The sequence below is a fragment of the Sinocyclocheilus rhinocerous genome, unplaced genomic scaffold (assembly GCF_001515625.1).
Source record: "Sinocyclocheilus rhinocerous isolate Xijiao unplaced genomic scaffold, SAMN03320098_v1.1 scaffold743, whole genome shotgun sequence".
In the NCBI taxonomy this organism is placed as follows: Eukaryota; Metazoa; Chordata; class Actinopteri; order Cypriniformes; family Cyprinidae; genus Sinocyclocheilus; species Sinocyclocheilus rhinocerous.
In genome coordinates, this window is record NW_015642817.1 from 21,262 (window position 1) to 43,856 (window position 22,595).

Genomic DNA, 22,595 nt, shown 5'->3' on the forward strand with positions numbered 1-22,595 from the left:
AATGTGTGTAGTATGAATGCAATCTGCACTTACTACATTCACCATGTTGTCATTGTCACGTGACCTACCAGCATCCTCTGCCCTGACCTCATGGGACAGTAAAGTGTCCATTGTACACACACTTAATCTAGACTGGAAGTATTAGGTCATCTGGGTACTTTTTGCCTACTCTTTTATGAGCACTGTGAATTCAGGCATACTTTTGTCACAGTTTTTCGCCTACTATATAGTAGGAACGTATGTGATTTTGGATGCAGCCAGAGTTTCTGTAAATTAAAGTTTTGAAGACAATTTTTTCAGCATTACAGCAGATGTACCAAAGGAAATCTATTAGCCTACATGAGGGGGGCCTTGAATATTGTTGTGGACAATGGAGTCAAAAAGTTCAAGGTGGTTTAGAAGACAAAGGGTGGGTATATATACAGGTGCATCTCAATAAATTAGAATGTCGTGGAAAAGTTCATTTATTTCAGTAATTCAACTCAAAATACCTTTTAGCGATTGAATGGATAGGAGACAATTTCGTTTTAAAATTTATGTTGTGTCTTTTCTTCTTTGTAACAGCTGTACAAAGACAAAATCACAAAATGTAATCCATGAATGCTGCCAGCGACACTGGACAGTATGTAACATGTAGTTATGATTTTATTTAAAGTTGTCTAGAAAGGCAAGCGTTGCAGAGGGACAAGATGGACAAAAGCTAATCTCTACTTTAGAAAAGGTCACTGCTGGGTGAAATACAAAAGAGAAGAAATTAATAAAAAAGAAAAAATAGGGCTATACAAAGCTGAATGTCCAGCCAGGAGCTGTTTCCATGCACAGATAGACCCTCGCCCATAGATGAAGCATCTTCAGTCAGAAATCATAAGCATAAGGGTCCCCAAAACTGGGCTCAATTCATTTCTGGAAACAGTCCCTTGAGGCTCCTGCTGGGGATGGATAGATCTTACAGGGTAAATTAAAACATACACTTCAACCTGTTTACATTTGCCGACACAATTTCGTTTGTGAATGTGAAATGTATACACAGGTCCTACAAACCACAACTTGCACTTAAAAATATTTTACAGTATGTTAAAAAAAACAAAAACAAAAACAAACAAAGCGAATGACTTTTGGCTGGTGGTCTCAGAATCTGCGGCGTTTGTTGGGGCCAAAGTCAACAGGAGGTCCAGGACGAGGGAAGGGAAGAGGGAGACCACCTGGATTACCGGCAGCCCCCTGCTGAAAGAGACCAAGACAGAAGATTACATACTGTACACTTCGCATGTTGAACTGAAAGTTATCAATGTGCATTGAGAAATCTATACCTCACTAGAAGCCAAGCTGGAAGCCCCTGCTGTTGTGGTATTTCCACCCATCGGGTTCCTGTTCATGGCCATTCCCTGACCTTTCACCCCCAAGAAAGAAAAAACAATGTTATGTTCAAATGGGTAAAAACACAAACCTGACAAGCAAGTAAAAACATGTATAGTATTTTATGTTACAGAACCAAAAAAAAAAAGAGACCAATCATGTACCATGCATTTTCTCTACATCTTAAGTAGGGCAAAACAACTGGACTCCCCTCATGTTGTGTTCTCGTAATTTTTTTCTTGAAAATGCTAGTTAGCGTGTTGCACTCAAACTTACTGACTTCGCTCATACACTATCTAACAATTCCCCAAAATAATGAGATTTTTTTTGTACTTTTTGGGATATTTTCCTCCCATTGTTAAACTTTTGATGTTTCCGGTCAAGAATTACCGTCCTTCAAAAAAAGCTTATACATTTTCTGGTATTCAATATAATTACCAAATAATGGGTGCAATCTTTTAATCAACTTGCTTTCTTTCAATTAGCACAGGTTTTGTATTTCTTTTTGGAACCAACTGATCATAGGCCTCGTTGATCTGTGTATATACATTTGAGTGAACATTGCCGATATTATCCACAAATAATGTGTTTTTTTTTTTTGTTGCATAAACTCAGATTAATTAGGCTGACGATCAGTTCTAAAAAAGAAATACAAAACCTGTGCTAATTTATAGAAAAGGGGTTGACAAAAAGATTAAATCCAAGACTTGGTGATTTTATAGAATGATGAGAGAGACTGACAAACAATTTTTAACCAGGAACACCAAATTAGGTAGGTAAATTTTCAGCACAGCATGTGGGTTTAGCAATTCTTGCTGTGACACTGGTGTTTAAAATGTTCAGTAGTCCAAGCGTGAGTTCAGTGTTGTTAATCACTGAGAGTGTTTGAGTGCGATTCTCACCTCCCATATGCATCCTCATGTCTGGATCCCTCTGAAAAAGCAAACACAAGCCCATAAATTAAAAATCCTCAGAAATGCAGAAAATAACTGTGGAGCTTGGAAACCCCAGACTCACTTTCTCAGAGAAGTTGCCTCCCTGCCCCTGCTGTCTCCTCATCAGGTCCTCAGAGTGAGCACGGAGCTCCTCCTCTCTCCTCCGCCGCTCCTCCTCCTGACGCAGCTCCATCTGTTTCCGTTTCTGCACCTCCTGGCTATGAGCCTCTTCCATCCTCCTCAACTCTTCCTGTCTGCGCAGGAGATCTAAAGCAAAGAGAGAAACAGACATGAATAAGTGCAGTGTGATTGCTGATTAGGGATGTGCAAATCTACAGGGTTGCCTGAATTACTAGTCATCTGAATTGTCCGGTTTCAGGTTCTATGCTTGGGTTCAAAAACTGCTAGACAAAGTGCAAGGGGTCTACAGATGTGATTTTTACTTGATATTACACTTACATTAAAAACAATGATTATGATGAGACACTGAAAACAGCTCAAGACATGACAATTGCCACTGTCATCCATGTGAATGGGAATCAGAAGTGCTTTAAAAAGGATGAATTAAAGGAAAATTGTGCAAAAAAGGTTTTAATATGGAAAACTGCATAACTACTAATGCCACACATTACATGATTTTAGCTTAGATTTTCCGCTCACCGAGTTTTAATGAAAATCATCGACAAAAGGCCAAACTTTTTTGTCAGAGACAAACTTGCTTGTTCACAAGAGTAATGATTGCTCTGTTTAAATGATCAAAGATGTGAACTGAGAGAAGCGCTGACGCCAAAGAGATATTTAGCAGATTAAATAACTAGACTTGTGTGCAATTCGAGTCCTGTAAGTGCAAGTGCTTTCACTAAAACAGTCAGTCGTGTAGTCTGAAAAGAACAGACAACTTTCAAAGTCATGTAGTTTATGGATGGCACAAACATATCAATTATTAAACTTGTGTAGCAGGAAAAGTTTTTCCTGTTAAGCTCTAAAACTGGGTTTACCAAACTAGGGTTTTATGAGCAAAATGCAGCTGATAAAATAGCTGATAATTATTATATAAAAATGTAAAATAATAATAAATAAATATTTTTTTAAAAATGCAATCCAAAATTTTTAAAGGCCGTTTCACGCATTGCATTCTAACTTATTTACACTGCTAACGTGTGTTAAATGATAGAAATATTCACTTGAATTCTTAGAGGGGTATTTCAATCAAATATTTGAACTCAAAAGGAGTTCAGCTGACAAACAATTTGGGGTTCATTCATTTCAGGGTTAACCATCCCCCCAAAAATGGCAACCCGTGTGCGTCACCTTGTCTCATCAACATGACTTGGTGCTCATGTCGTGCTGCTTCCATTTCAGTCTCCAGCTTTTCTTGGGCCTCTTTGATGTTTCGATCAACCTGTTCAAACTGCTGCTTTTCCATTTCCATTAAGGCCTTCCAGCGCATAGCATACTCGTACTCAAACGAGCCTGGCTGAGCGAACCGGGGCAGCTGCTCGCGCTCTCTGATGGACAGATAGAGGAAGTTTATGTGTATGGTGGGTAGCCATGTAATAAGTGGGATAATGTACACTTAAAGAGTCATTAATCACAGTGAGGCCCTTCCACTTTGTTCTTCTGATCAACTCTTCTTTAATTATAACATAATATCCTATTATAAAATCATAGCCCACACCTCTTCGAACATTTTTTTGTTGTTTAAATACTTAAAGGATACATAAAAAATGATAAAGGATGCATTTACAATTTTTATTAAATAAAATATTTTAGTGCACATTACTTTTTATGATATTTTGTAAGTTTCCAAAACCTCTCCAGATCTGAAAAACACTATTTTTAATATTTACAGGAAGCCTAGGTAACCATTTGGTTGCACATAACTGTTTACAATGCATATGAGCACATGAACTCACTTGTGATATAGTGCGTTTTTGTTAATAAGTCTCTCAGGAAGTCCTTCATCCTCATCAAGCTGGTCCATCGGCTCAACGGTAACAGGCCTGGGGAAACTGAGTTTGGGAAAGAAAGGCAAACTTTAGTAAACCAACTACCACTAACACACACAATTAAATAAAATGAAAGCCGCAGACACCCACGTGGTGAGAAGGAAGGCTCCATCTCCACAACGGTCCAGAGCTTTCCTGGCAGAAGGTTTGTTGGCAAACTCCACAATGCCCTTCCCAGTTGGCCTGCCACGATCATCGACGATGACAATGGTCCGTTCGATCGGACCGAACATGGCGAAGGCCTCCTCCAGGAGCTCGTTGGACACAAACTGAGGCAGGTTCTTGACCGTCAGCGCAGCGCCGTGAGTGGCAAAACGCACACGGATCTGGCGACCTCGGAACACAGTGTCATCCAGTTCTGCTTTCGCTATGTCCGCAAGAGTCTTTGTTTCCTAATGAGAAGAGAGCAGCAGGTCAGGGTTAATGTTGCATAGGTGCTTTGCTGTCTGAGAACCGAGACATACATACATCATTGGAAAAAAAAAAACATGAAAATGCACAAAATATGGTTTCTGCAGGTTTTATGAAGGTGAATTGAAAGTAAGAAAAATTTCAGGAACAAGTTGAATGGAACACAATATGTCAAAATGGTCTCTAAATGTAAATGTCTTCTCTTGGCAATGCTTCAAAGTTGTAAAATACCACTTAAATTAAGAGAGATTCTTAAATCAAGATACATTTTCTTGAGAAGCAAAATAGTTTTCATACCAATCTGTTCTTGTTTTAAGCATAGTTTTTTAGAAAACAAGACATATGTTCAATTTGCACCTTAAGTTAATGTATCTTGATTTAAAGATGTTTAGACATTTATACTAGAAAACAAAGCAAAAATACTAAGGAAGATATATTAATTTTTTGCAAGAGATGCAACATTTAACGCCATGAATTTATCAATTTGAGACTTTCTGCTCCGATTTAATACCTCTTTAGACCTTAAATATGGAAAAAAGAATTTAGACCTTTAAAGACTTGCAAAACCCCTGATGAAAATACGATCTTTAACTAAAAACGTAGTTGAACAAATTCCAAAAAAAAAAAATTGGGGGTTATGAATAAACTTTGTCAGGTCAGTCTCATTGAAATAACAACCATAGTCGCTTTCTGCTTCATTTTCTTTCAAACTCACCAGCCTGATGAAGCCAAAGCCTCTTTCCTTGTTGATGAAAATCTCAGAAGGTTTTCCATACTTGGAGAAGAGCTTCTCCACATCCTCCTCTGAGGTCCCAGTGGGCAGGTTCCCCACAAACAGCCTGCTCCTCTGCGTGTAGGTCTTCTCACCTGGCTTCTTGAAGTTCTGCAGGTCTATAGTGAAAGCAGCATCTGCAGGAGAGAAGGACCTTTAAAGACTTGCAAAACCCCTGATGAAAATACGATCTTTAACTAAAAACGTAGTTGAAAAAATTCCACAAAAAAAAATTGGGGGTTATGAATAAACTTTGTCAGGTCAGTCTCATTGAAATAACAACCATAGTCGCTTTCTGCTTCATTTTCTTTCAAACTCACCAGCCTGATGAAGCCAAAGCCTCTTTCCTTGTTGATGAAAATCTCAGAAGGTTTTCCATACTTGGAGAAGAGCTTCTCCACATCCTCCTCTGAGGTCCCAGTGGGCAGGTTCCCCACAAACAGCCTGCTCCTCTGCGTGTAGGTCTTCTCACCTGGCTTCTTGAAGTTCTGCAGGTCTATAGTGAAAGCAGCATCTGCAGGAGAGAAGGTTCAGTCAGCAACTATGGCTTTAACAAAGTCAAAGATCTGTCCCATCAGCCCTCAACTGTTGCTTACTCGGGCTGCTCTGCTCTCCAGCATCAGTGTGTTGTCCATTGCTGTCAGCTCCTGAGGGCTTCCTCTGCTGTTCCTGTTGGGGGTTGGGCTGCTGTCGGGGTGGGCCGTGATTCTGCTGCTCTGAACGGGGTCCTCTGTTTCCTTGCATCTATTAAGGCACATGAACATCAATACAAACTTGATTTCATTGATTTTTAAAACCCGATGAAGAATAAGTCTCATTCAAAAGTGTAAACAAGGCCATGATGGATGTTGTTCTGGATGCTCTAAGGTGATTCACTGACATTACAGCATCCTTTAATTGCAGACTTAATGACAAATTCTACAACACACATGAACAAGAGACACTGAAAATCAACAAATTATGAATCTCATTAGGTTATACAATAAAATAGGACAACAGAGCTTGAAAATATAAGTATATTTAGCATTGGGCATGTTTTTTGAATTATACTTTTAACGAAGAAATAAGATGCATATTTAACGTCCAATGCCTTAATTAATGAGTGTTTTAACAGATGGTTTCTTTATTGGTGGGTGCAATTTGGCCTTTGTTTTCAATGAATGATTGATTCTTCGTTATGTACGCTAACGTATGCTTTGTTCACTGTTAAGATTTCAAGCTTGAATTACGAACATTAGTGAGTGTAGCTTAGTACATGCATTTTTACATTATTAATTGTCTGATTTCTTCATTAATAATCGTGTATGGGTTTGCGAAGCGGAGCCGAGCCGGGCAAATACGCTCAACACGGCAAATGGCCCGGATTCGTCTCCAGCTCATATGCGCAAACACATTCATTCATAAATGAAAGCATTCATCATATGCATACAATACAAAAGTCATACTAACGTCTAAATACCTTTTATAAGAGTATTTAATCCGCTCCAGTAACACACGCAGCGTTGATCACAAAGAGGAGAGGGGCTGAACGCCGTACACCTGAACCTGCTGCCTGATCTAGCTGCTCATTGGCTGGCGCAGGTTTTCCGGCGAACGCTTTGACGCTTTCGATTGGTCAATTTCACGTCAATAAAATGACGTTTACGAGTTCCAAATGCTCCATTGGTTGTCGTCGTTTTTAAACCCAGTAGGCCAAAGTTGGTTGTTGTTCGTAGGAAATGACGAAAAAAACAAGTTAGTGAGCGGCGTGGATTAAGAAATGCTAATGTAAAATTGGGAACTCCTGGAGTGGCGCCGACCAGTGTTGAACAAAAGAAGCGCAATCAACAAAACCAGTGTCGATTTCAATTAAAAGAAGTAAACCAATGTACACTTTTTATCTGGTCACTCTCAGGCACCTGACCTTTATTAATTATAAGTTTATTGTTTACACAATTACAAGAACTTTAAACGTATTGGAATAAGTAACTGAAGTGAGGGATTTGGGGTTCATTTATATGAGCCTGTCAAGTTTATTTTTAGAATTGGTTTTAAAATGGTTTGATTTTTATATATCATCATATACATTTCTGAAATATTATCTGATAGGATAGAAAGTGAGACAAACCAACCAATACCATAAAACATCAAAGAACGAGTATATCAACTAATATCTGATATATCAATACATATACAAGGGGCATGAAAATGTACTGCATAACAGAAATGACCCATATAATAAATGTTTCTGATTAAGTTTCACCTGTTTCTAAAAACCAAATGGTGCAATGTGTAGTGTCACCAAAAAATAAAAATAAAAAACTCCTTTAATAAACTCCATTCAGAGATGACAGAATGGAAAGTTTGTATATGACACAGAGTGTAGTCAAATAGATAAGCATGTTCAGCATGTATTTAAAATAAACCTAAACACATTCCTCCAAAGGCACGCACGTGTACAACTGCGACAAGAAAAAACTATTCATGTCTGCTTCTGCTTTGGATCCAAATTTTAAAAATAGACCATTATTCTAACTTTTCTATTTACCAAAACCAATGAATGATTGATTCTTCGTTATGTACGCTAACGTATGCTTTGTTCACTGTTAAGATTTCAAGCTTGAATTACGAACATTAGTGAGTGTAGCTTAGTACATGCATTTTTACATTATTAATTGTCTGATTTCTTCATTAATAATCGTGTATGGGTTTGCGAAGCGGAGCCGAGCCGGGCAAATACGCTCAACACGGCAAATGGCCCGGATTCGTCTCCAGCTCATATGCGCAAACACATTCATTCATAAATGAAAGCATTCATCATATGCATACAATACAAAAGTCATACTAACGTCTAAATACCTTTTATAAGAGTATTTAATCCGCTCCAGTAACACACGCAGCGTTGATCACAAAGAGGAGAGGGGCTGAACGCCGTACACCTGAACCTGCTGCCTGATCTAGCTGCTCATTGGCTGGCGCAGGTTTTCCGGCGAACGCTTTGACGCTTTCGATTGGTCAATTTCACGTCAATAAAATGACGTTTACGAGTTCCAAATGCTCCATTGGTTGTCGTCGTTTTTAAACCCAGTAGGCCAAAGTTGGTTGTTGTTCGTAGGAAATGACGAAAAAAACAAGTTAGTGAGCGGCGTGGATTAAGAAATGCTAATGTAAAATTGGGAACTCCTGGAGTGGCGCCGACCAGTGTTGAACAAAAGAAGCGCAATCAACAAAACCAGTGTCGATTTCAATTAAAAGAAGTAAACCAATGTACACTTTTTATCTGGTCACTCTCAGGCACCTGACCTTTATTAATTATAAGTTTATTGTTTACACAATTACAAGAACTTTAAACGTATTGGAATAAGTAACTGAAGTGAGGGATTTGGGGTTCATTTATATGAGCCTGTCAAGTTTATTTTTAGAATTGGTTTTAAAATGGTTTGATTTTTATATATCATCATATACATTTCTGAAATATTATCTGATAGGATAGAAAGTGAGACAAACCAACCAATACCATAAAACATCAAAGAACGAGTATATCAACTAATATCTGATATATCAATACATATACAAGGGGCATGAAAATGTACTGCATAACAGAAATGACCCATATAATAAATGTTTCTGATTAAGTTTCACCTGTTTCTAAAAATCAAATGGTGCAATGTGTAGTGTCACCAAAAAATAAAAAACTCCTTTAATAAACTCCATTCAGAGATGACAGAATGGAAAGTTTGTATATGACACAGAGTGTAGTCAAATAGATAAGCATGTTCAGCATGTATTTAAAATAAACCTAAACACATTCCTCCAAAGGCACGCAAGTGTACAACTGCGACAAGAAAAAACTATTCATGTCTGCTTCTGCTTTGGATCCAAATTTTAAAAATAGACCATTATTCTAACTTTTCTATTTACCAAAACCGCTTACAGAAAACACGTCCAATAGGAACCAAATACAGCAGTACTATTACCACAGGTCTACTCAGCTAAACAAGTCCCTCAGTCACACAAAGCATCAATGATTTAATCAGATTTGTGAGTTTATTTCCATGCAGTAAGGCCAGCTTTCTTCTGCACTATGTGATAAATCGAATGAGGCCAATTTGGAAGTCTGTTAATCCTATTTGGGTTTAACTCTCTTTGCTCCTTCCTTATAGTCCTCCAGGGTGAGTTTGTAGCCCCAGTGCTGCAGAGTCTGTCTGACCACCGGGGAAACACTGGGGTTGTCATAAGCACAACCGGACCGGACCACTTTAGTGATGAGATTCTGCCGCCACCGACCTTTGACTCCTGCACATTTGTCCCAGCGACTGATCTGGCGTGCATCATCCTCTGTTCGCCTGCCCTGGTAAAACCTGCTGGGAAGATGGAACAAGAATGTGTAAACTCTAGTCTTCAGTCCTCAGTGTCACATGATCCTTCAGAAATCATTCTAATTTGTTGATTTGGTGTTTAAGAAACATCTCTTATCATCGATGTTGAAAGCAGTTGTGCTGCTTAATTTTTTTTTTCTATGATCATTTTTTCTTTGATTAATAGAAAGGGCAAAATAATATTTATTTGAACTTCAATGTAATTTTGTGCAACTTTCCTGCCACTTTTGATTAATTTAATATGTCCTTGATAAAATAACCAAATGACCTCTTTAAACCCAAACTTCTGAGCAATAGTTAAAGGGGTCATATGATGCGATTTCAAGTTTTCCTTTCTCTTTGGAGTGTTACAAGCTGATTGTGCATAGATAAGATCCCTGAAGTTGCAAAGACTAAAGTCTCAAAAGTTGCAGCTGCTCTTGCCTGCAGTACCACTGGAACCAGCCATATGGATCCTGGGGCACAATCCAGCCACTGCTTTCCCACATCTCTAGACTGCCTCCACATTTTACATTATAGGTGTTCACGTTTTCCCTGTACGTGGATGAAGCCACCTGAAATAAACCCAAATAATTAAAAAAACAAAACAATGAAAAAACAACTCTCAACGTGCTTAGAAATCCACAAAGTTTAAATTATTTCTCAAATACATGCATACAACAGCAGCTCCACGTTGGAACCGAGTACGCCGTTTCTGTCAACTGTGAATGATTGCTGGCTAGTGGCAATCTAGGTGTTGTCAACTACAGCAAGTGGCAATCAACTATTCATTCATTTTTATCAAGTGCAAGCAAGGTCTTGTTGCTACATAAACTTTTATGATTTTTCCCTTTTGCGTGAGAGTCTCGTCACATGCTCATAGCCCTGAGCTTCAAACTAAAGGAATAAAACCACTCAAATGACCCGGTTAATCTGCTGACATAAAATGCTGCATAAAACAACATGAAAAATAACGGTAGAGCTGTAAAACTTATATTAATAATGATCATAAAAACAAGTACTAATACACAACAGTCAATTGAGGTCTCTACTGTGATCTACGATCAAAATGGAGAAAAACGATGAGTCAACAGCATAAATCATACACACAAAGAGAGTACACTCAGCTCTTTTATCTGCTATAGACACTCATAATGAAAATGTTTATGTTAACTTTGACAAAAGTGTTTAGTATTGAAATGCTATGTGCTAATGCTAATGAAATGATAATGATTAGCACCTGTTTAGAGATGTTTAGCCCATCCAGCCAGTCTTTGGGAATCTCCTGCCAAACATCTTTGTAATGTTGCTCTGTTTAAAAAAAAAAAAACAACACTCTTGTGAATACTTTAAGATTTACAGTTGAGTGCAGAACTATTGTTAGACATTTGAGTGCATAACCAACATCTCTGACTGCCAAAAGAGATGTGGAAAGGCAGAAATGTAAAAAAAATAAAAAGTAAAGACTTGTCCTGTGTTCCTTGCTCATGTCTGAAGGACTTGTGAAGACTTTTTAAGCGGAAAGTACAGTAAACAACTGAAACTTTTTCTGCCTGTCCTGACCCTTAAAGCTACTATTTTCTTTTTACTTGTCCAAGTGAAAATGCAGTTCTTCAAATTGGTCAAAATGTATTACAATTTTACATTTTACAGTTCCATAAGCTAAAGCTGTACTCAGTGTATGCGACTTTGGGAGCAGTTACCGTCTTACAGGTCTCTATCAGCTTTGCACATCTTGCCACTACACTTTCTCCCCAATTCATCTTAGCAAAACTGCTCAAGCTCAATCAAGTTGCAGAGAGATAAGTGGACAGCTGTTTTTAAAAGAATAGTTCAGAATAGCTTCAGAAATGATAATGACATCATTTGCTTATCAAGGGATCATCTGCAGTTAATGGGTGCCGTCAGAATGAGAGTCCAAACAGCTGATAAAAGCATCACAATAATCCACAAGTAATCCACACCACTCCAGTCCATTAATTAACATCTTGTGAAGTGAAAAAAGTAACATGTAAGAAACAAACAAATCATTAAGGTGTTTTAAATTTAAACCGTTGGCCATTATTCATAGTAATGTTTTCTCCACTGAAAATGCTCATCCCCTGTTGTCCTCTCACATCAAAATCCACCAACATATTCGTTTACACAGTAACAGTGTTGGAATGCTTTTACTTGTAAACTGTGCTTGATCTGTGGACTTAGACAAGACAAATTTTTCACTGGAGATAGCAATATTATGAACGGAATATTTATATTTCAGCCAGAAGCAATGATCTGAAGTTTAAAAAAATGTCCTGTTGAAGGATACATTTATTACAAGCATGCAGCTTTTGCTTTCCAAGATGCTAAATGATGGACTGAAGTCATGTGGACTTCTTGTGGATTATTGTGGGGCTTTTATCAGCTGTTTGGACTGATTCTGACGGCACCCATTCACTGCAGAGGATCCAGTGGAGAATAAGTGATGTAATGCTAAAATTCTCCAATGTGCTCCAATGAAGAAGTAAACTCATCTACATCTTGGACGGCCTGAGGGTGAGTAAATTTTCAACAAATTTTCATTTTGGGATGAGCTATTTCTTTAAGTCTACCCTTAATTCCTCAACTAAGATTTAGAGTCTGGCTTTGCCACTCAGGACCATTAACGTTCATGTTTTTAACCCATTCTTGTGTAGCTTTAGATTTATGTCTTTTGATTTATGGTCACTGTGTTCATGTAAAATAAATCTTCTCCCAAATCACATAATTTTTGTCCCTGTAGTTTGCTGCATTTATTTTACCCTCTACCTTCATAAGGGCCAGTTGAAGAGAAACAGCCACATAGCATAATGTTCCTAGTGCCATACTTCGAAGGATTCGCAGTTATTGGCTTACACCAAACATGGTGTTTAATCTGATTGCCAAAAGGCTCAATTTTGGTCTCATCAGACCATAGTTTCTCACATGCCTTCTGGCAAATCGTAGATGTCTTATGACATTTTAACAGTGGCTTTCTCACACAGAAGTAACTGGTGAAGCGTCCAGACAGCATTTGTTTGTTGCAGTCAATCTCAGTCATTAGAGCGTGTATCATCTTCAGAGTTGTTTCCTCTCACCAGTTCTATCACAATACTGACCCACCATACAATAGATCTTAATTAACTATTTATGTGACTTTGAAAACCAATTGGCAGTAACTTTTAGATGACTTAGATAATGTCCACTTTGTAAATGGGCATAAAATTGAAAATGCTGTAAAAAAAGAAAAAGAAAAAAAAAGAAAGACAATTTCAATTAAATAAATGGTCTTTCATTATTTAACAAAGCATTTAAAGTCTCCATTGTGCAATAATTAAAGCTAACAACTGATCACAGTGAGACATACTTGTGACGCTGGAGTAGATGGCCCTAAAATAGGTACCCCCAAAACTGCCGGCCTGTAAAACCTCCTTAGGAGTCATGTTAGGTGTGAACTCTGGGTGGTCTGCAACAACAGAAAAACGAAAAATTAGTGAATGAATAAATGAATGAATAAATCATAAACCTACACCACAAAACATACTTAACTTCACCTTTAAACACAACTTGTCCTTTCTCATTCCTTTTCATTTCAGAGGTATTTTTGCCGCCATCTGAGTTGTTTTTCTTATCATCCTCAGACCAGTCTGTTGAGTGGGCAGATTAATTTTTTTTCCCTTTGTCCTTGTCTTTGCTAGAAAGCTTCACTTTATTTTTTGTAGAGTCAGCTTTACCAATGAGAGCTGAGGATCAGAGAAAAACAAATTACAAAACACAATCTCTAAATAATCTGGCTAGCCTAAAAAGCCTTCATCTCTGAAACATAAATATAAAATATGTAAATTACGATAAGGAAAAGTGCAAAATAACAGTCTGTCTGTCTGTTTGTCAAGAACATACATTAATATATATTAACTTAAATTCTATTTTCTTCTGCAAATGTGGATAAGAAAATAACGTGTTGGATGAGAAAAAAATGCAGAGTAAAATAATAATAATATTACGCATGAGATCATATAATGTTCAAACTAACACTGTCCAAAATGTAGTGGGTAAAGTTTCAAAAAGCAAGGAAGTGTTACTTTTGACTCCACTGAGCTCAGGTGTTCACATGTCCTAAAACTGAGGCTGCATCCGAAATCGCATACTCTCTTGAGTAGGCACTTTTTTGAATAAGTAATTACTTTGCAACCACAAAAAGAGTATGCTCTAGTCTATATAGTATGAACGTGTCTAGTATGAATGTCATCTACTGCATTTGCCATTGTCACGTGACTTACCAACATCAGTTTTTATCAGTACTGCGAATTCAGGCATACTTCTTTTGTCACATACTGCTTTTCACCTACCATATAGTAGGGTAGTATGCGATTTTGGATGCAGCCTTGTCATGTGATTGGTGCAAACACTTCTACTGCACTGATTGGCTCTCCTCGTCATTATGATTGGCTGATTACCCTGTCAACGCAATAATGCTTGCCTCTCATGCATACTGTCAGTGGGCAAATCTAATCGGTTTTAATGGAAAAACTAATTGCAAAGTGAACAAATCAACTAGTCGGAACACTTTTGACCACATCCAAATTAAATTTACTTGAGATGACTTGAAATGTCCACCGCTCTTCAGAGGACAAGTGCATTGAGAGACAAGAGACAATCTTTGCCTTAAATGAAGATATGTGAGTGAGTGCAGGGTATTTTGTGAGCACTCAGATCAGTAGAATTACTGCTGCACCTGCGACCATTATGACACCTGAGGTTACAGAAGTTACTGTGTCTAATGGCCTTAAAGGGGTCATATGATGCGATTTCAATTTTTCCTTTCTCTTTGGAGTGTTACAAGCTCTTGGTGCATAAAGAAACTCACTTACCTACTAATTATAAAACTTAAACAACATTTACTAGTAACAGAAAAAACTACAATAAATATTAGTTATTTTATTTTTATTCTAGTTAATGAAATGAAAAAAGTTGAAACGGTATGGCGTAATACGGTTTTGATTTTGTTTTAATAAAGACTATGCCAGTATAGTATATACTATAGTATAGTATATAATAATATGCTTGTTGATAAAGTGAAGCAAATGTGAAAAAGATGTGAAAACGTAGTACATAAAGGTTGACCAACGCTGATGCTACTAAGATAGATAGATAGATAGATAGATAGATAGATAGATAGATACCGTCTGATTTCTTCACTGCGACGCTCTTTTCTTTGTTTTTGTCTTTTATTTTCTGTCTCTTCTTCCCAGGCGCCTTTAAATCATCCGGACCCGTTTTTCTTTTCATCTTCCTACTGTCTCTTTCATTATCGTCACTCATGTTTGAATGACTTTTGTAACTTAAGGAAATGTGTTTAATGAGAAATAGGTTATAGACACAAGGACACTTTGCTTAGAAACTGAGCAAAGAGTTTACTAATAAACTACATAAACTGCTCCTTGAGAACCGCCGATTCCGCGTTTATGCAACACGTTGCAGTGCGCATGTGCGCACAGGACAGCCGCGTGCCTGTCTGTTTTTTTTACGAATCAAGACAACTTAATAAAACGAGTCAATGCAATTGTTTCTTAATTAATATGAACCTACCGAATCTTAGTTTATCCTTTAGAAAGAGTATGCACTAGTTTTCCCAACGAGACCTTAGCTAGAATTCAGTCAATAGTTTGCAAAGCTGTTCTAGCTACAAATTCCTTCAGACAATACAGTACATCGGCTCTTTTTTTCACGTGCATGTTTCTTCTATAAGAGGTTTTGTCAATTTATGATAATTCATTTTGCAGATATACTTTGATATTCAGCTTTTAACATTTTATTTTAATTGCAGTATTTTGATATTAATGTCATGAAAGTTTGTATTCTGTAGGATATGTTATGGTATTATTATGATAACCCTCCAGATAATTGTTCGATTTATTGTTTAACTCTTAATGATTACATTTCAAAGACTTTTGCAGATTCTACAGTGCAAAAGATTCAACAGCAGAACAGTATCTATCTATCTATCTATCTATCTATCTATCTATCTGATTCTGTCTGTCTGTCTGTCTGTCTTATAGCTTCTTGCTTTGTTTAAGCTGACATTTGTTTATCTTGTTCACTCCAAGAGACTTCAATAAAACTATGTTTACAGCTTAGGCAGTGGATTCCTCTCACACTAGGCAATTTGGCAGTATTTCTGATTGCCCTTTCTGTTCTCTTCACTTTGTTTCGGGCTTAAAGTGCCAAAGTTTTTGGTTAGTTTGATCAAATCTAAGTTGATTATGGCTACATTGTACAACACTAGATGTTCTAAAGATATATTTAGCATTTAATACATTGTTGCAAATATACCTTTAGGAGTACAACAGCTTGGTGCTGGGGCAATACACTTAAAGAGACATCTTTGTATTTTATTAACCCTTTAAAAGTGCATTTAATAGTTATTACGTGCTATTACCTTAGAGGGAGAGCTTATTTAGTATTGTATTATTATTATTATTATTAATATAGCCTTTTGTTGAAAGTTATGTTGCACATATATTTGTGTGTGAAACAACTTTTAACAAAAGAGTCCGAAAGTAAGCTATTAGCATTGAAAGAAATAGATACAGGAATCTGGGAATTGACTCACAAATGAACCTTATCGCAGAGTTCAGAGTTTATTCAGTGAAAGCTGAGACTGTTCTGACACATCAGAATGAGGAATGACCGGAAGACTAAAACGCTGGTTCGACAGAACCGGAAGACTCCACCGAGAATTGACTGATGACACTGTACGTGGAACATCCCACAGAAAGAGTTAGACAGAAATGTATGGCATAGAATTGTAAACAAGACATGAGACACCTACAGGCATGAGCTCATAGTTGTTTATGATGCCTGTCCTCTGCTTCACTGCCGTTTTTGCATTATAAAATAACTGCATAACTTAATTTTCCCAGAAGGCACTGCAGTGATCGGTATAATAGGCTATAGCCTCTCTCGACCGTTTCCCATTGTAGCTACACCATTGTTACACCAGTGTGAATGTAAATATGCATGAGACTGAATGTGGATGATTATTTTTAGCTACAGATTGTTTTCTGTTCAGCTGTTCCAGCTCTCATGTCAGGATGCCATTTGTTTATCTTGTTCACTCCAAGAGACTTCAATAAAACTGTTTACAGCGTAGGCAGTGGATTCCTCTCACACTAGGCAATTTGGCAGTATTTCTGATTGCCCTTTCTGTTCTCTTCACTTTGTTTCGGGCTTAAAGTGCCAAAGTTTTTGGTTAGTTTGATCAAATCTAAGTTGATTATGGCTACATTGTACAACACTAGATGTTCTAAAGATATATTTAGCATTTAATACATTGTTGCAAATATACCTTTAGGAGTACAACAGCTTGGTGCTGGGGCAATACACTTAAAGAGACATCTTTGTATTTTATTAACCCTTTAAAAGTGCATTTAATAGTTATTACGTGCTATTACCTTAGAGGGAGAGCTTATTTAGTATTGTATTATTATTATTATTATTAATATAGCCTTTTGTTGAAAGTTATGTTGCACATATATTTGTGTGTGAAACAACTTTTAACAAAAGAGTCCGAAAGTAAGCTATTAGCATTGAAAGAAATAGATACAGGAATCTGGGAATTGACTCACAAATGAACCTTATCGCAGAGTTCAGAGTTTATTCAGTGAAAGCTGAGACTGTTCTGACACATCAGAATGAGGAATGACCGGAAGACTAAAACGCTGGTTCGACAGAACCGGAAGACTCCACCGAGAATTGACTGATGACACTGTACGTGGAACATCCCACAGAAAGAGTTAGACAGAAATGTATGGCATAGAATTGTAAACAAGACATGAGACACCTACAGGCATGAGCTCATAGTTGTTTATGATGCCTGTCCTCTGCTTCACTGCCGTTTTTGCATTATAAAATAACTGCATAACTTAATTTTCCCAGAAGGCACTGCAGTGATCGGTATAATAGGCTATAGCCTCTCTCGACCGTTTCCCATTGTAGCTACACCATTGTTACACCAGTGTGAATGTAAATATGCATGAGACTGAATGTGGATGATTATTTTTAGCTACAGATTGTTTTCTGTTCAGCTGTTCCAGCTCTCATGTCAGGATGCCACTGTTTATACGTGGCCTGCCATTGTTCGTCAGCTTGACTGTTGCAGCCTCCCAAACATCTGTAAATTTGTTTTAAATTAACACATAACAATGAGACTATTAACATCATGCAGCAGCAAGTGTGTGTATTTGTGTGGGTGGCTGGTTGAAGCGATTCAGGGTTAATTACTTGTGTGAAGCAGAAAAGATTATTTTATAGCTTATAGGACATCAATAAAAATCATATTAGAAGTATCATTTACATATTTTCTGACTTAAATCGATCTTAAAATCTAAAAATAATAAAAAATATATTTTAAAAAATAATTTAAAAATGTTTTTATTTCGTCAAATTATCGAATGAATTCTGTAAAAATTTATCGAATTGAATTGAATGTGAAATTAAATAATAGGCTATATAAATATAAATATCTAGTAATTTTGTGCACAGAGGTTTGGCGTCGCTAGCCAAACGTGGTCTTTTTAGACGACCTCTTTAAAATAAAAATAAGCAATTTATTTTAACAGTGGTAAGTAAAACTATAAGGTGCTGTATATAAATTTGAATTATACAAATCCTTACTGAAAGCGCTCCGGCTGCATACGGTTGCTATGGTTACCTCTTTAAGCCATCGCGAGTTCGCTTCGCTAACTTTTCTGCTTACCCCCCAAAATTAAAATGTATACTTTATTAATATACATATTTATAATATGTGTATGTAGCCTATATTATCAAAATATATACATATAAAATAATAATAATAATAATAATAATAATAATAATAATAATAATTTATGCATTTAGCAGACGCTTTTATCCAAAGCGACATACAGTGCATTCAGGCTATACATTTTTTTTTTACCAGTATGTACAAAAATAAACCTCCACACTCAGTTTTAACGGTTCGCAGAGGTGGTGGACTAGATTGAATCCCATTCTCGTTACGCTAATTGCGGCTCGGTTTGGAGCTGCACAACTGACTGTGCGCTGGAACGGAGACCGAGAGGCTACGGCGCCGGGGATGCGACGCAGACTGCCGCTGATGTGTGTGGCGTCTGAGCAACAGCCCGGAGTCACTCACTGTGATCCGAAGTGACAATCCAGATAACTGTGGGGCTGACAATGCGCCGACTACCAAACATGCATTTGAATTGAATGGGAGCTACTGGGAAATTCGAAGGGATCCTTCTGTGACAGTTACCGTGCTATGGAAGTTATGTAAAAACGGCTTTTATACTGCATTCGATTTTTAGGTGCTCAGTGACATTTTATAAGTGGAATGGATTGGTTATATTTTCTGGAGGGTGAATACCGGTTCGTTCCAACTTTGCCTTTTTTCCTCGAAGAGTGGATCAAAGGAGAAACTTTAATGTGGCTTTACGCTTTTGCCTAAGAATGGAGTTGATGAAGGCGAACTTAAGCTGTCTGGATAGTTTATCCCAGGGAAACAACTGCCTCCCCGCCAGGAGCTCGTCTCCCGGGGTAGCGGCCACCCTCGCCGGCGTGCTGATCTTCACCACCGTGGCTGATATCGTTGGAAATCTGCTGGTCATCCTGTCTGTGTACAGGAACAAGAAACTCAGGAATGCAGGTGTGAAGAGATACAGAAACTGTAATGTCAGGCAAACATCACACATCTTCAGATGAGATTAAATTTTTAGATGAGAAATTAAAAATTGGTAGAGTATGCTGTAACCGTGTATAGCTAAAAACCATCTAAACGTATTTAAGTTGAAGCAGCATTGGATATTTAGTTGTTCCCAGCTGCTGGTGTCAGTTTGGCATGAATCATATTTTATTTCAGTTGATATGGTTTTTAACACTATAGGAAACAGAAGGTACATAGAATTTATTTTCATGTTATAGCTATCAAAACACCGGCCACATGCTTTTCTCTGTGTGTACAATGTTTTGATGCACCCTTTTCTCCAGAATTACATGAGACACCAGCAAAACATGGCTGTCTTTTTAATGTTGTGCAACAACTCAAGATGTTGAATGGCATAGTCACTTTTTTTGATGTGCAAAGAAGTGTCAGGAGAATGTAACCCAAGGCACGATCACTTCAACAGAAGCACGTTATCAAAAAAACTCATTTTACAAGGCTTCATTTTATACTTCAGGCAGTGCCATGAACAAACAATTACTAGATATGTGAGACTGTTATAGGGCTGCAGGAACATAAGCAGACACAGTCTCTCCAATGCTCACACATACAGAGATGTCCAAAAATCTGAGACCTTTAGTGAAAAATTTCCTGTATTGCTTTTTCTAATTTAATAGATTTTTATTGCAAATAATATATTCAGCATAATAGTTAAACTGAAAGGCATAATGCATTTGAGAATTGCTTGGAATTTGCACTCCACAAGTTTGTGTAAAACCTGATGATCTACGTTAACCAGCTTGAAAATATTACAAAGAGCATCAGTGCTTCAGTGGTGGAAAATCTGACCTTTTTTGCAGCGGCGTTCACATGGTCAATGTCCCAAATTGTATTATTTGACTAGAAACAGTACAGAATCATTCTTATTCATTTACAACATAACAAAATACTGAAACGTTTTGGCCAATTAGATTTCCTAGATTGTCAGTGTCTTCTCAGACTTTCTGACCATTGTATTTCTGTTAAAGGAGCCGTTTCTTTGCATGTAATCTTATACAGGTGAGAGCGAGAGAGTGGAGATCTGCCTGCGAGGGGTAGATATCTCTATCGATTTCACTGCTATGAGTTCAGGGTTATTTTCACGTGATTACGCTGTACTAGGTACGAGAATGACCATGATCTGAGCTGGGCAGACAGAAACCCAAAAGATTCCATCAGAGCTGAAGTGCCGTCATCAGACACAAAAGGTTCTTTATTGGCATCTATGGTTCCATGAAAAACCTTTAACATCCATGTAACCTTTCCATTGCTTAAGGTTCCATTTTTAGGTTCTTCACACTAAGAAAAAATGATTGGAATTGGTTCTTTGAGGAACCCAAAGTGGTTCTTCTGTTGCATCACTTGGAAACCCCTCTTTTGGAACATTTTCATAAGCTAAAGGACCCAGCGTACCCACTTATAAGGAGTGCGAAAGTCCCCATCCGCACAGGCCGTAAATGGATGGCGCAAGCTGAAGTAGAGCATGCTATCTCTAGTCTGCAACATCGAGAGGTGATGGGGTTAGTCCAGACCGGTCGGGCTGGCCTAGGCTGGTGAGCGCCACAGCACCTCTGTTCTAAAGCCACCAAGAGGCAGCAGAAGACCATGGTGGTGGATGAAATTACCAGGCTGGAGCAGGAGCGCTTCCACGTAAAGGCAATATCCCAGGGCAGTCAAGGAGCCTGGACGCGATGGGATGTGACTGTGAACAGGCGCATCACCTGGGCAGATATCTGGAGGACGCTATAATCCAGGCTCAGCTTTCTGTTAAGGGCAACCTATGACACCCTCTCATGCCCCTGGAACCTCACCCAGTGGTTTGGAGACGAGATAGGCTGCCCCCTGTGTGGCAACATCAAGGCAAGCATCCAGCATATCTTATCAGGGTGCAAAGTGGCGTTGACCCAGGGACGCTTCAGGTGGCGCCATGATCAAGTCCTGGCCAAGCTGGCGGAGGTCCTGGAGAGCTGTAGGGTAGCAGCAAATCGCACATCAGCAGCCGCAAAGCCTTTCCCGGCAGGGTTTGTCAAGTCTGGTAGCATGCTCCAACTTCCTGCTCAGAAAAGGAACACCATGCTTACACCCGGCAAAGAGTGGCAGATGTTAGCAGACCTCAGGAAGCAGCTGGTCTTTCCAAGAGAGATTGCGACAACTACCCTTCGGCCAGACATTATCATGTGGTCTACGGTGGAGAAAAGGGTCCTCCTCATTGAACTGACCATCCCCTGGGAAGAGGGCATGACAGCAGCCCATGAAAGGAAGCATCTCAAGTACTCCGAGCAAGCGAGAAAGCGAGCTACTGGCTGTGGCTCCGGAGAAAGCACAACGGGTGGGGATCAACACCCCTGTAAAGGCAGCTGCAGGGGGTGGCGGGGAGACGTCCCCTACATGCCACTGCTCCCCCGCAGGGAGATGTACTGGTATAGGGGGCGAAACATCAGTGATCGGCGGCCTCCAGCTGACGACCCTGCAGCTGACCTAAAGGCACCGGCGGAGGTGCGACAGGCCGAAAAGCCAAAGCAGGAACAACATCTCACCTTTATAATGATCTGTTGTACCATGGCGCAGTACGTTTTTCTCTAACCTCTTTCAATTTGATGGGGGCTATAGTTAATATCAGTAATACGCAGCATGCACGATACAAGGAAATGGTCAGTAACATCATCACTTTGAGGTACGATATCTATATCAGTAAGATCAATTCCATACGATATAATTAAATCTAGCGTATGATTAAAACGATGAATGGCCCGGTGACGTTTTGCTTCTAATGTTTAGCAGCCCAAACTTTAAAAATAGTTTTTGTTCATTTATTTGACATTTTTCTGGTTTAATCACGATCAGTTTTTTTTCTAGATCCTGCTTTAAATTTATATTTTGACCTCACTATTCGGGGAACAGACACAGTCTTTATTGGACAGCACAAGTACTTCTATCATTTAAGCGGGTAGAACACAAGTCATCAGGGCAGTTATTTGAGATTTGACTTACTAGTCATATGGTGCGTAGCGTCCTGGAGATGTTGTCCGACATGAGTTC

General features: G+C 38.4%; 2 protein-coding genes and 1 pseudogene across 4 annotated transcripts in view; 1 reads left to right on the top strand and 2 right to left on the bottom strand.

Moving 5' to 3' along the window:
• Window positions 1-520: 520 nt before the first annotated feature.
• LOC107756548 (non-POU domain-containing octamer-binding protein-like) lies at window positions 521-8,465 on the bottom strand. 3 transcript variants are annotated; one of them, XM_016573710.1, is made up of 10 exons: window positions 8,322-8,465; window positions 6,080-6,227; window positions 5,804-5,997; window positions 4,391-4,692; window positions 4,208-4,303; window positions 3,603-3,799; window positions 2,374-2,558; window positions 2,259-2,289; window positions 1,311-1,390; window positions 521-1,224 (listed from the first exon to the last, which is right to left on the bottom strand). In XM_016573710.1, exons 2-10 carry the CDS (start codon window positions 6,225-6,227, stop codon window positions 1,129-1,131), a joined length of 1,329 nt encoding a protein of 442 aa, XP_016429196.1. In that variant the 5' UTR covers window positions 8,322-8,465; the 3' UTR covers window positions 521-1,128. The 3 variants fall into 3 exon arrangements, with proteins under 3 accessions (XP_016429196.1, XP_016429197.1, XP_016429194.1); XM_016573711.1 differs by lacking the exon at window positions 8,322-8,465 and adding an exon at window positions 6,943-7,092 and having other exon boundaries at window positions 521-1,221; XM_016573708.1 differs by lacking the exon at window positions 8,322-8,465 and adding an exon at window positions 6,943-7,090.
• A 373-nt stretch (window positions 8,466-8,838) lies between these two features.
• LOC107756549 (uncharacterized) lies at window positions 8,839-15,297 on the bottom strand (annotated as a pseudogene).
• A 4,009-nt stretch (window positions 15,298-19,306) lies between these two features.
• LOC107756550 (melatonin receptor type 1C-like) overlaps window positions 19,307-22,595 on the top strand; it is a 20,817-nt gene continuing 17,528 nt past the window's right edge. The window contains exon 1 of the mRNA XM_016573712.1: window positions 19,307-19,502. Within this exon, the coding sequence (XP_016429198.1) occupies window positions 19,307-19,502 (196 nt within the window). The remainder of the gene's footprint in view (window positions 19,503-22,595) is intronic.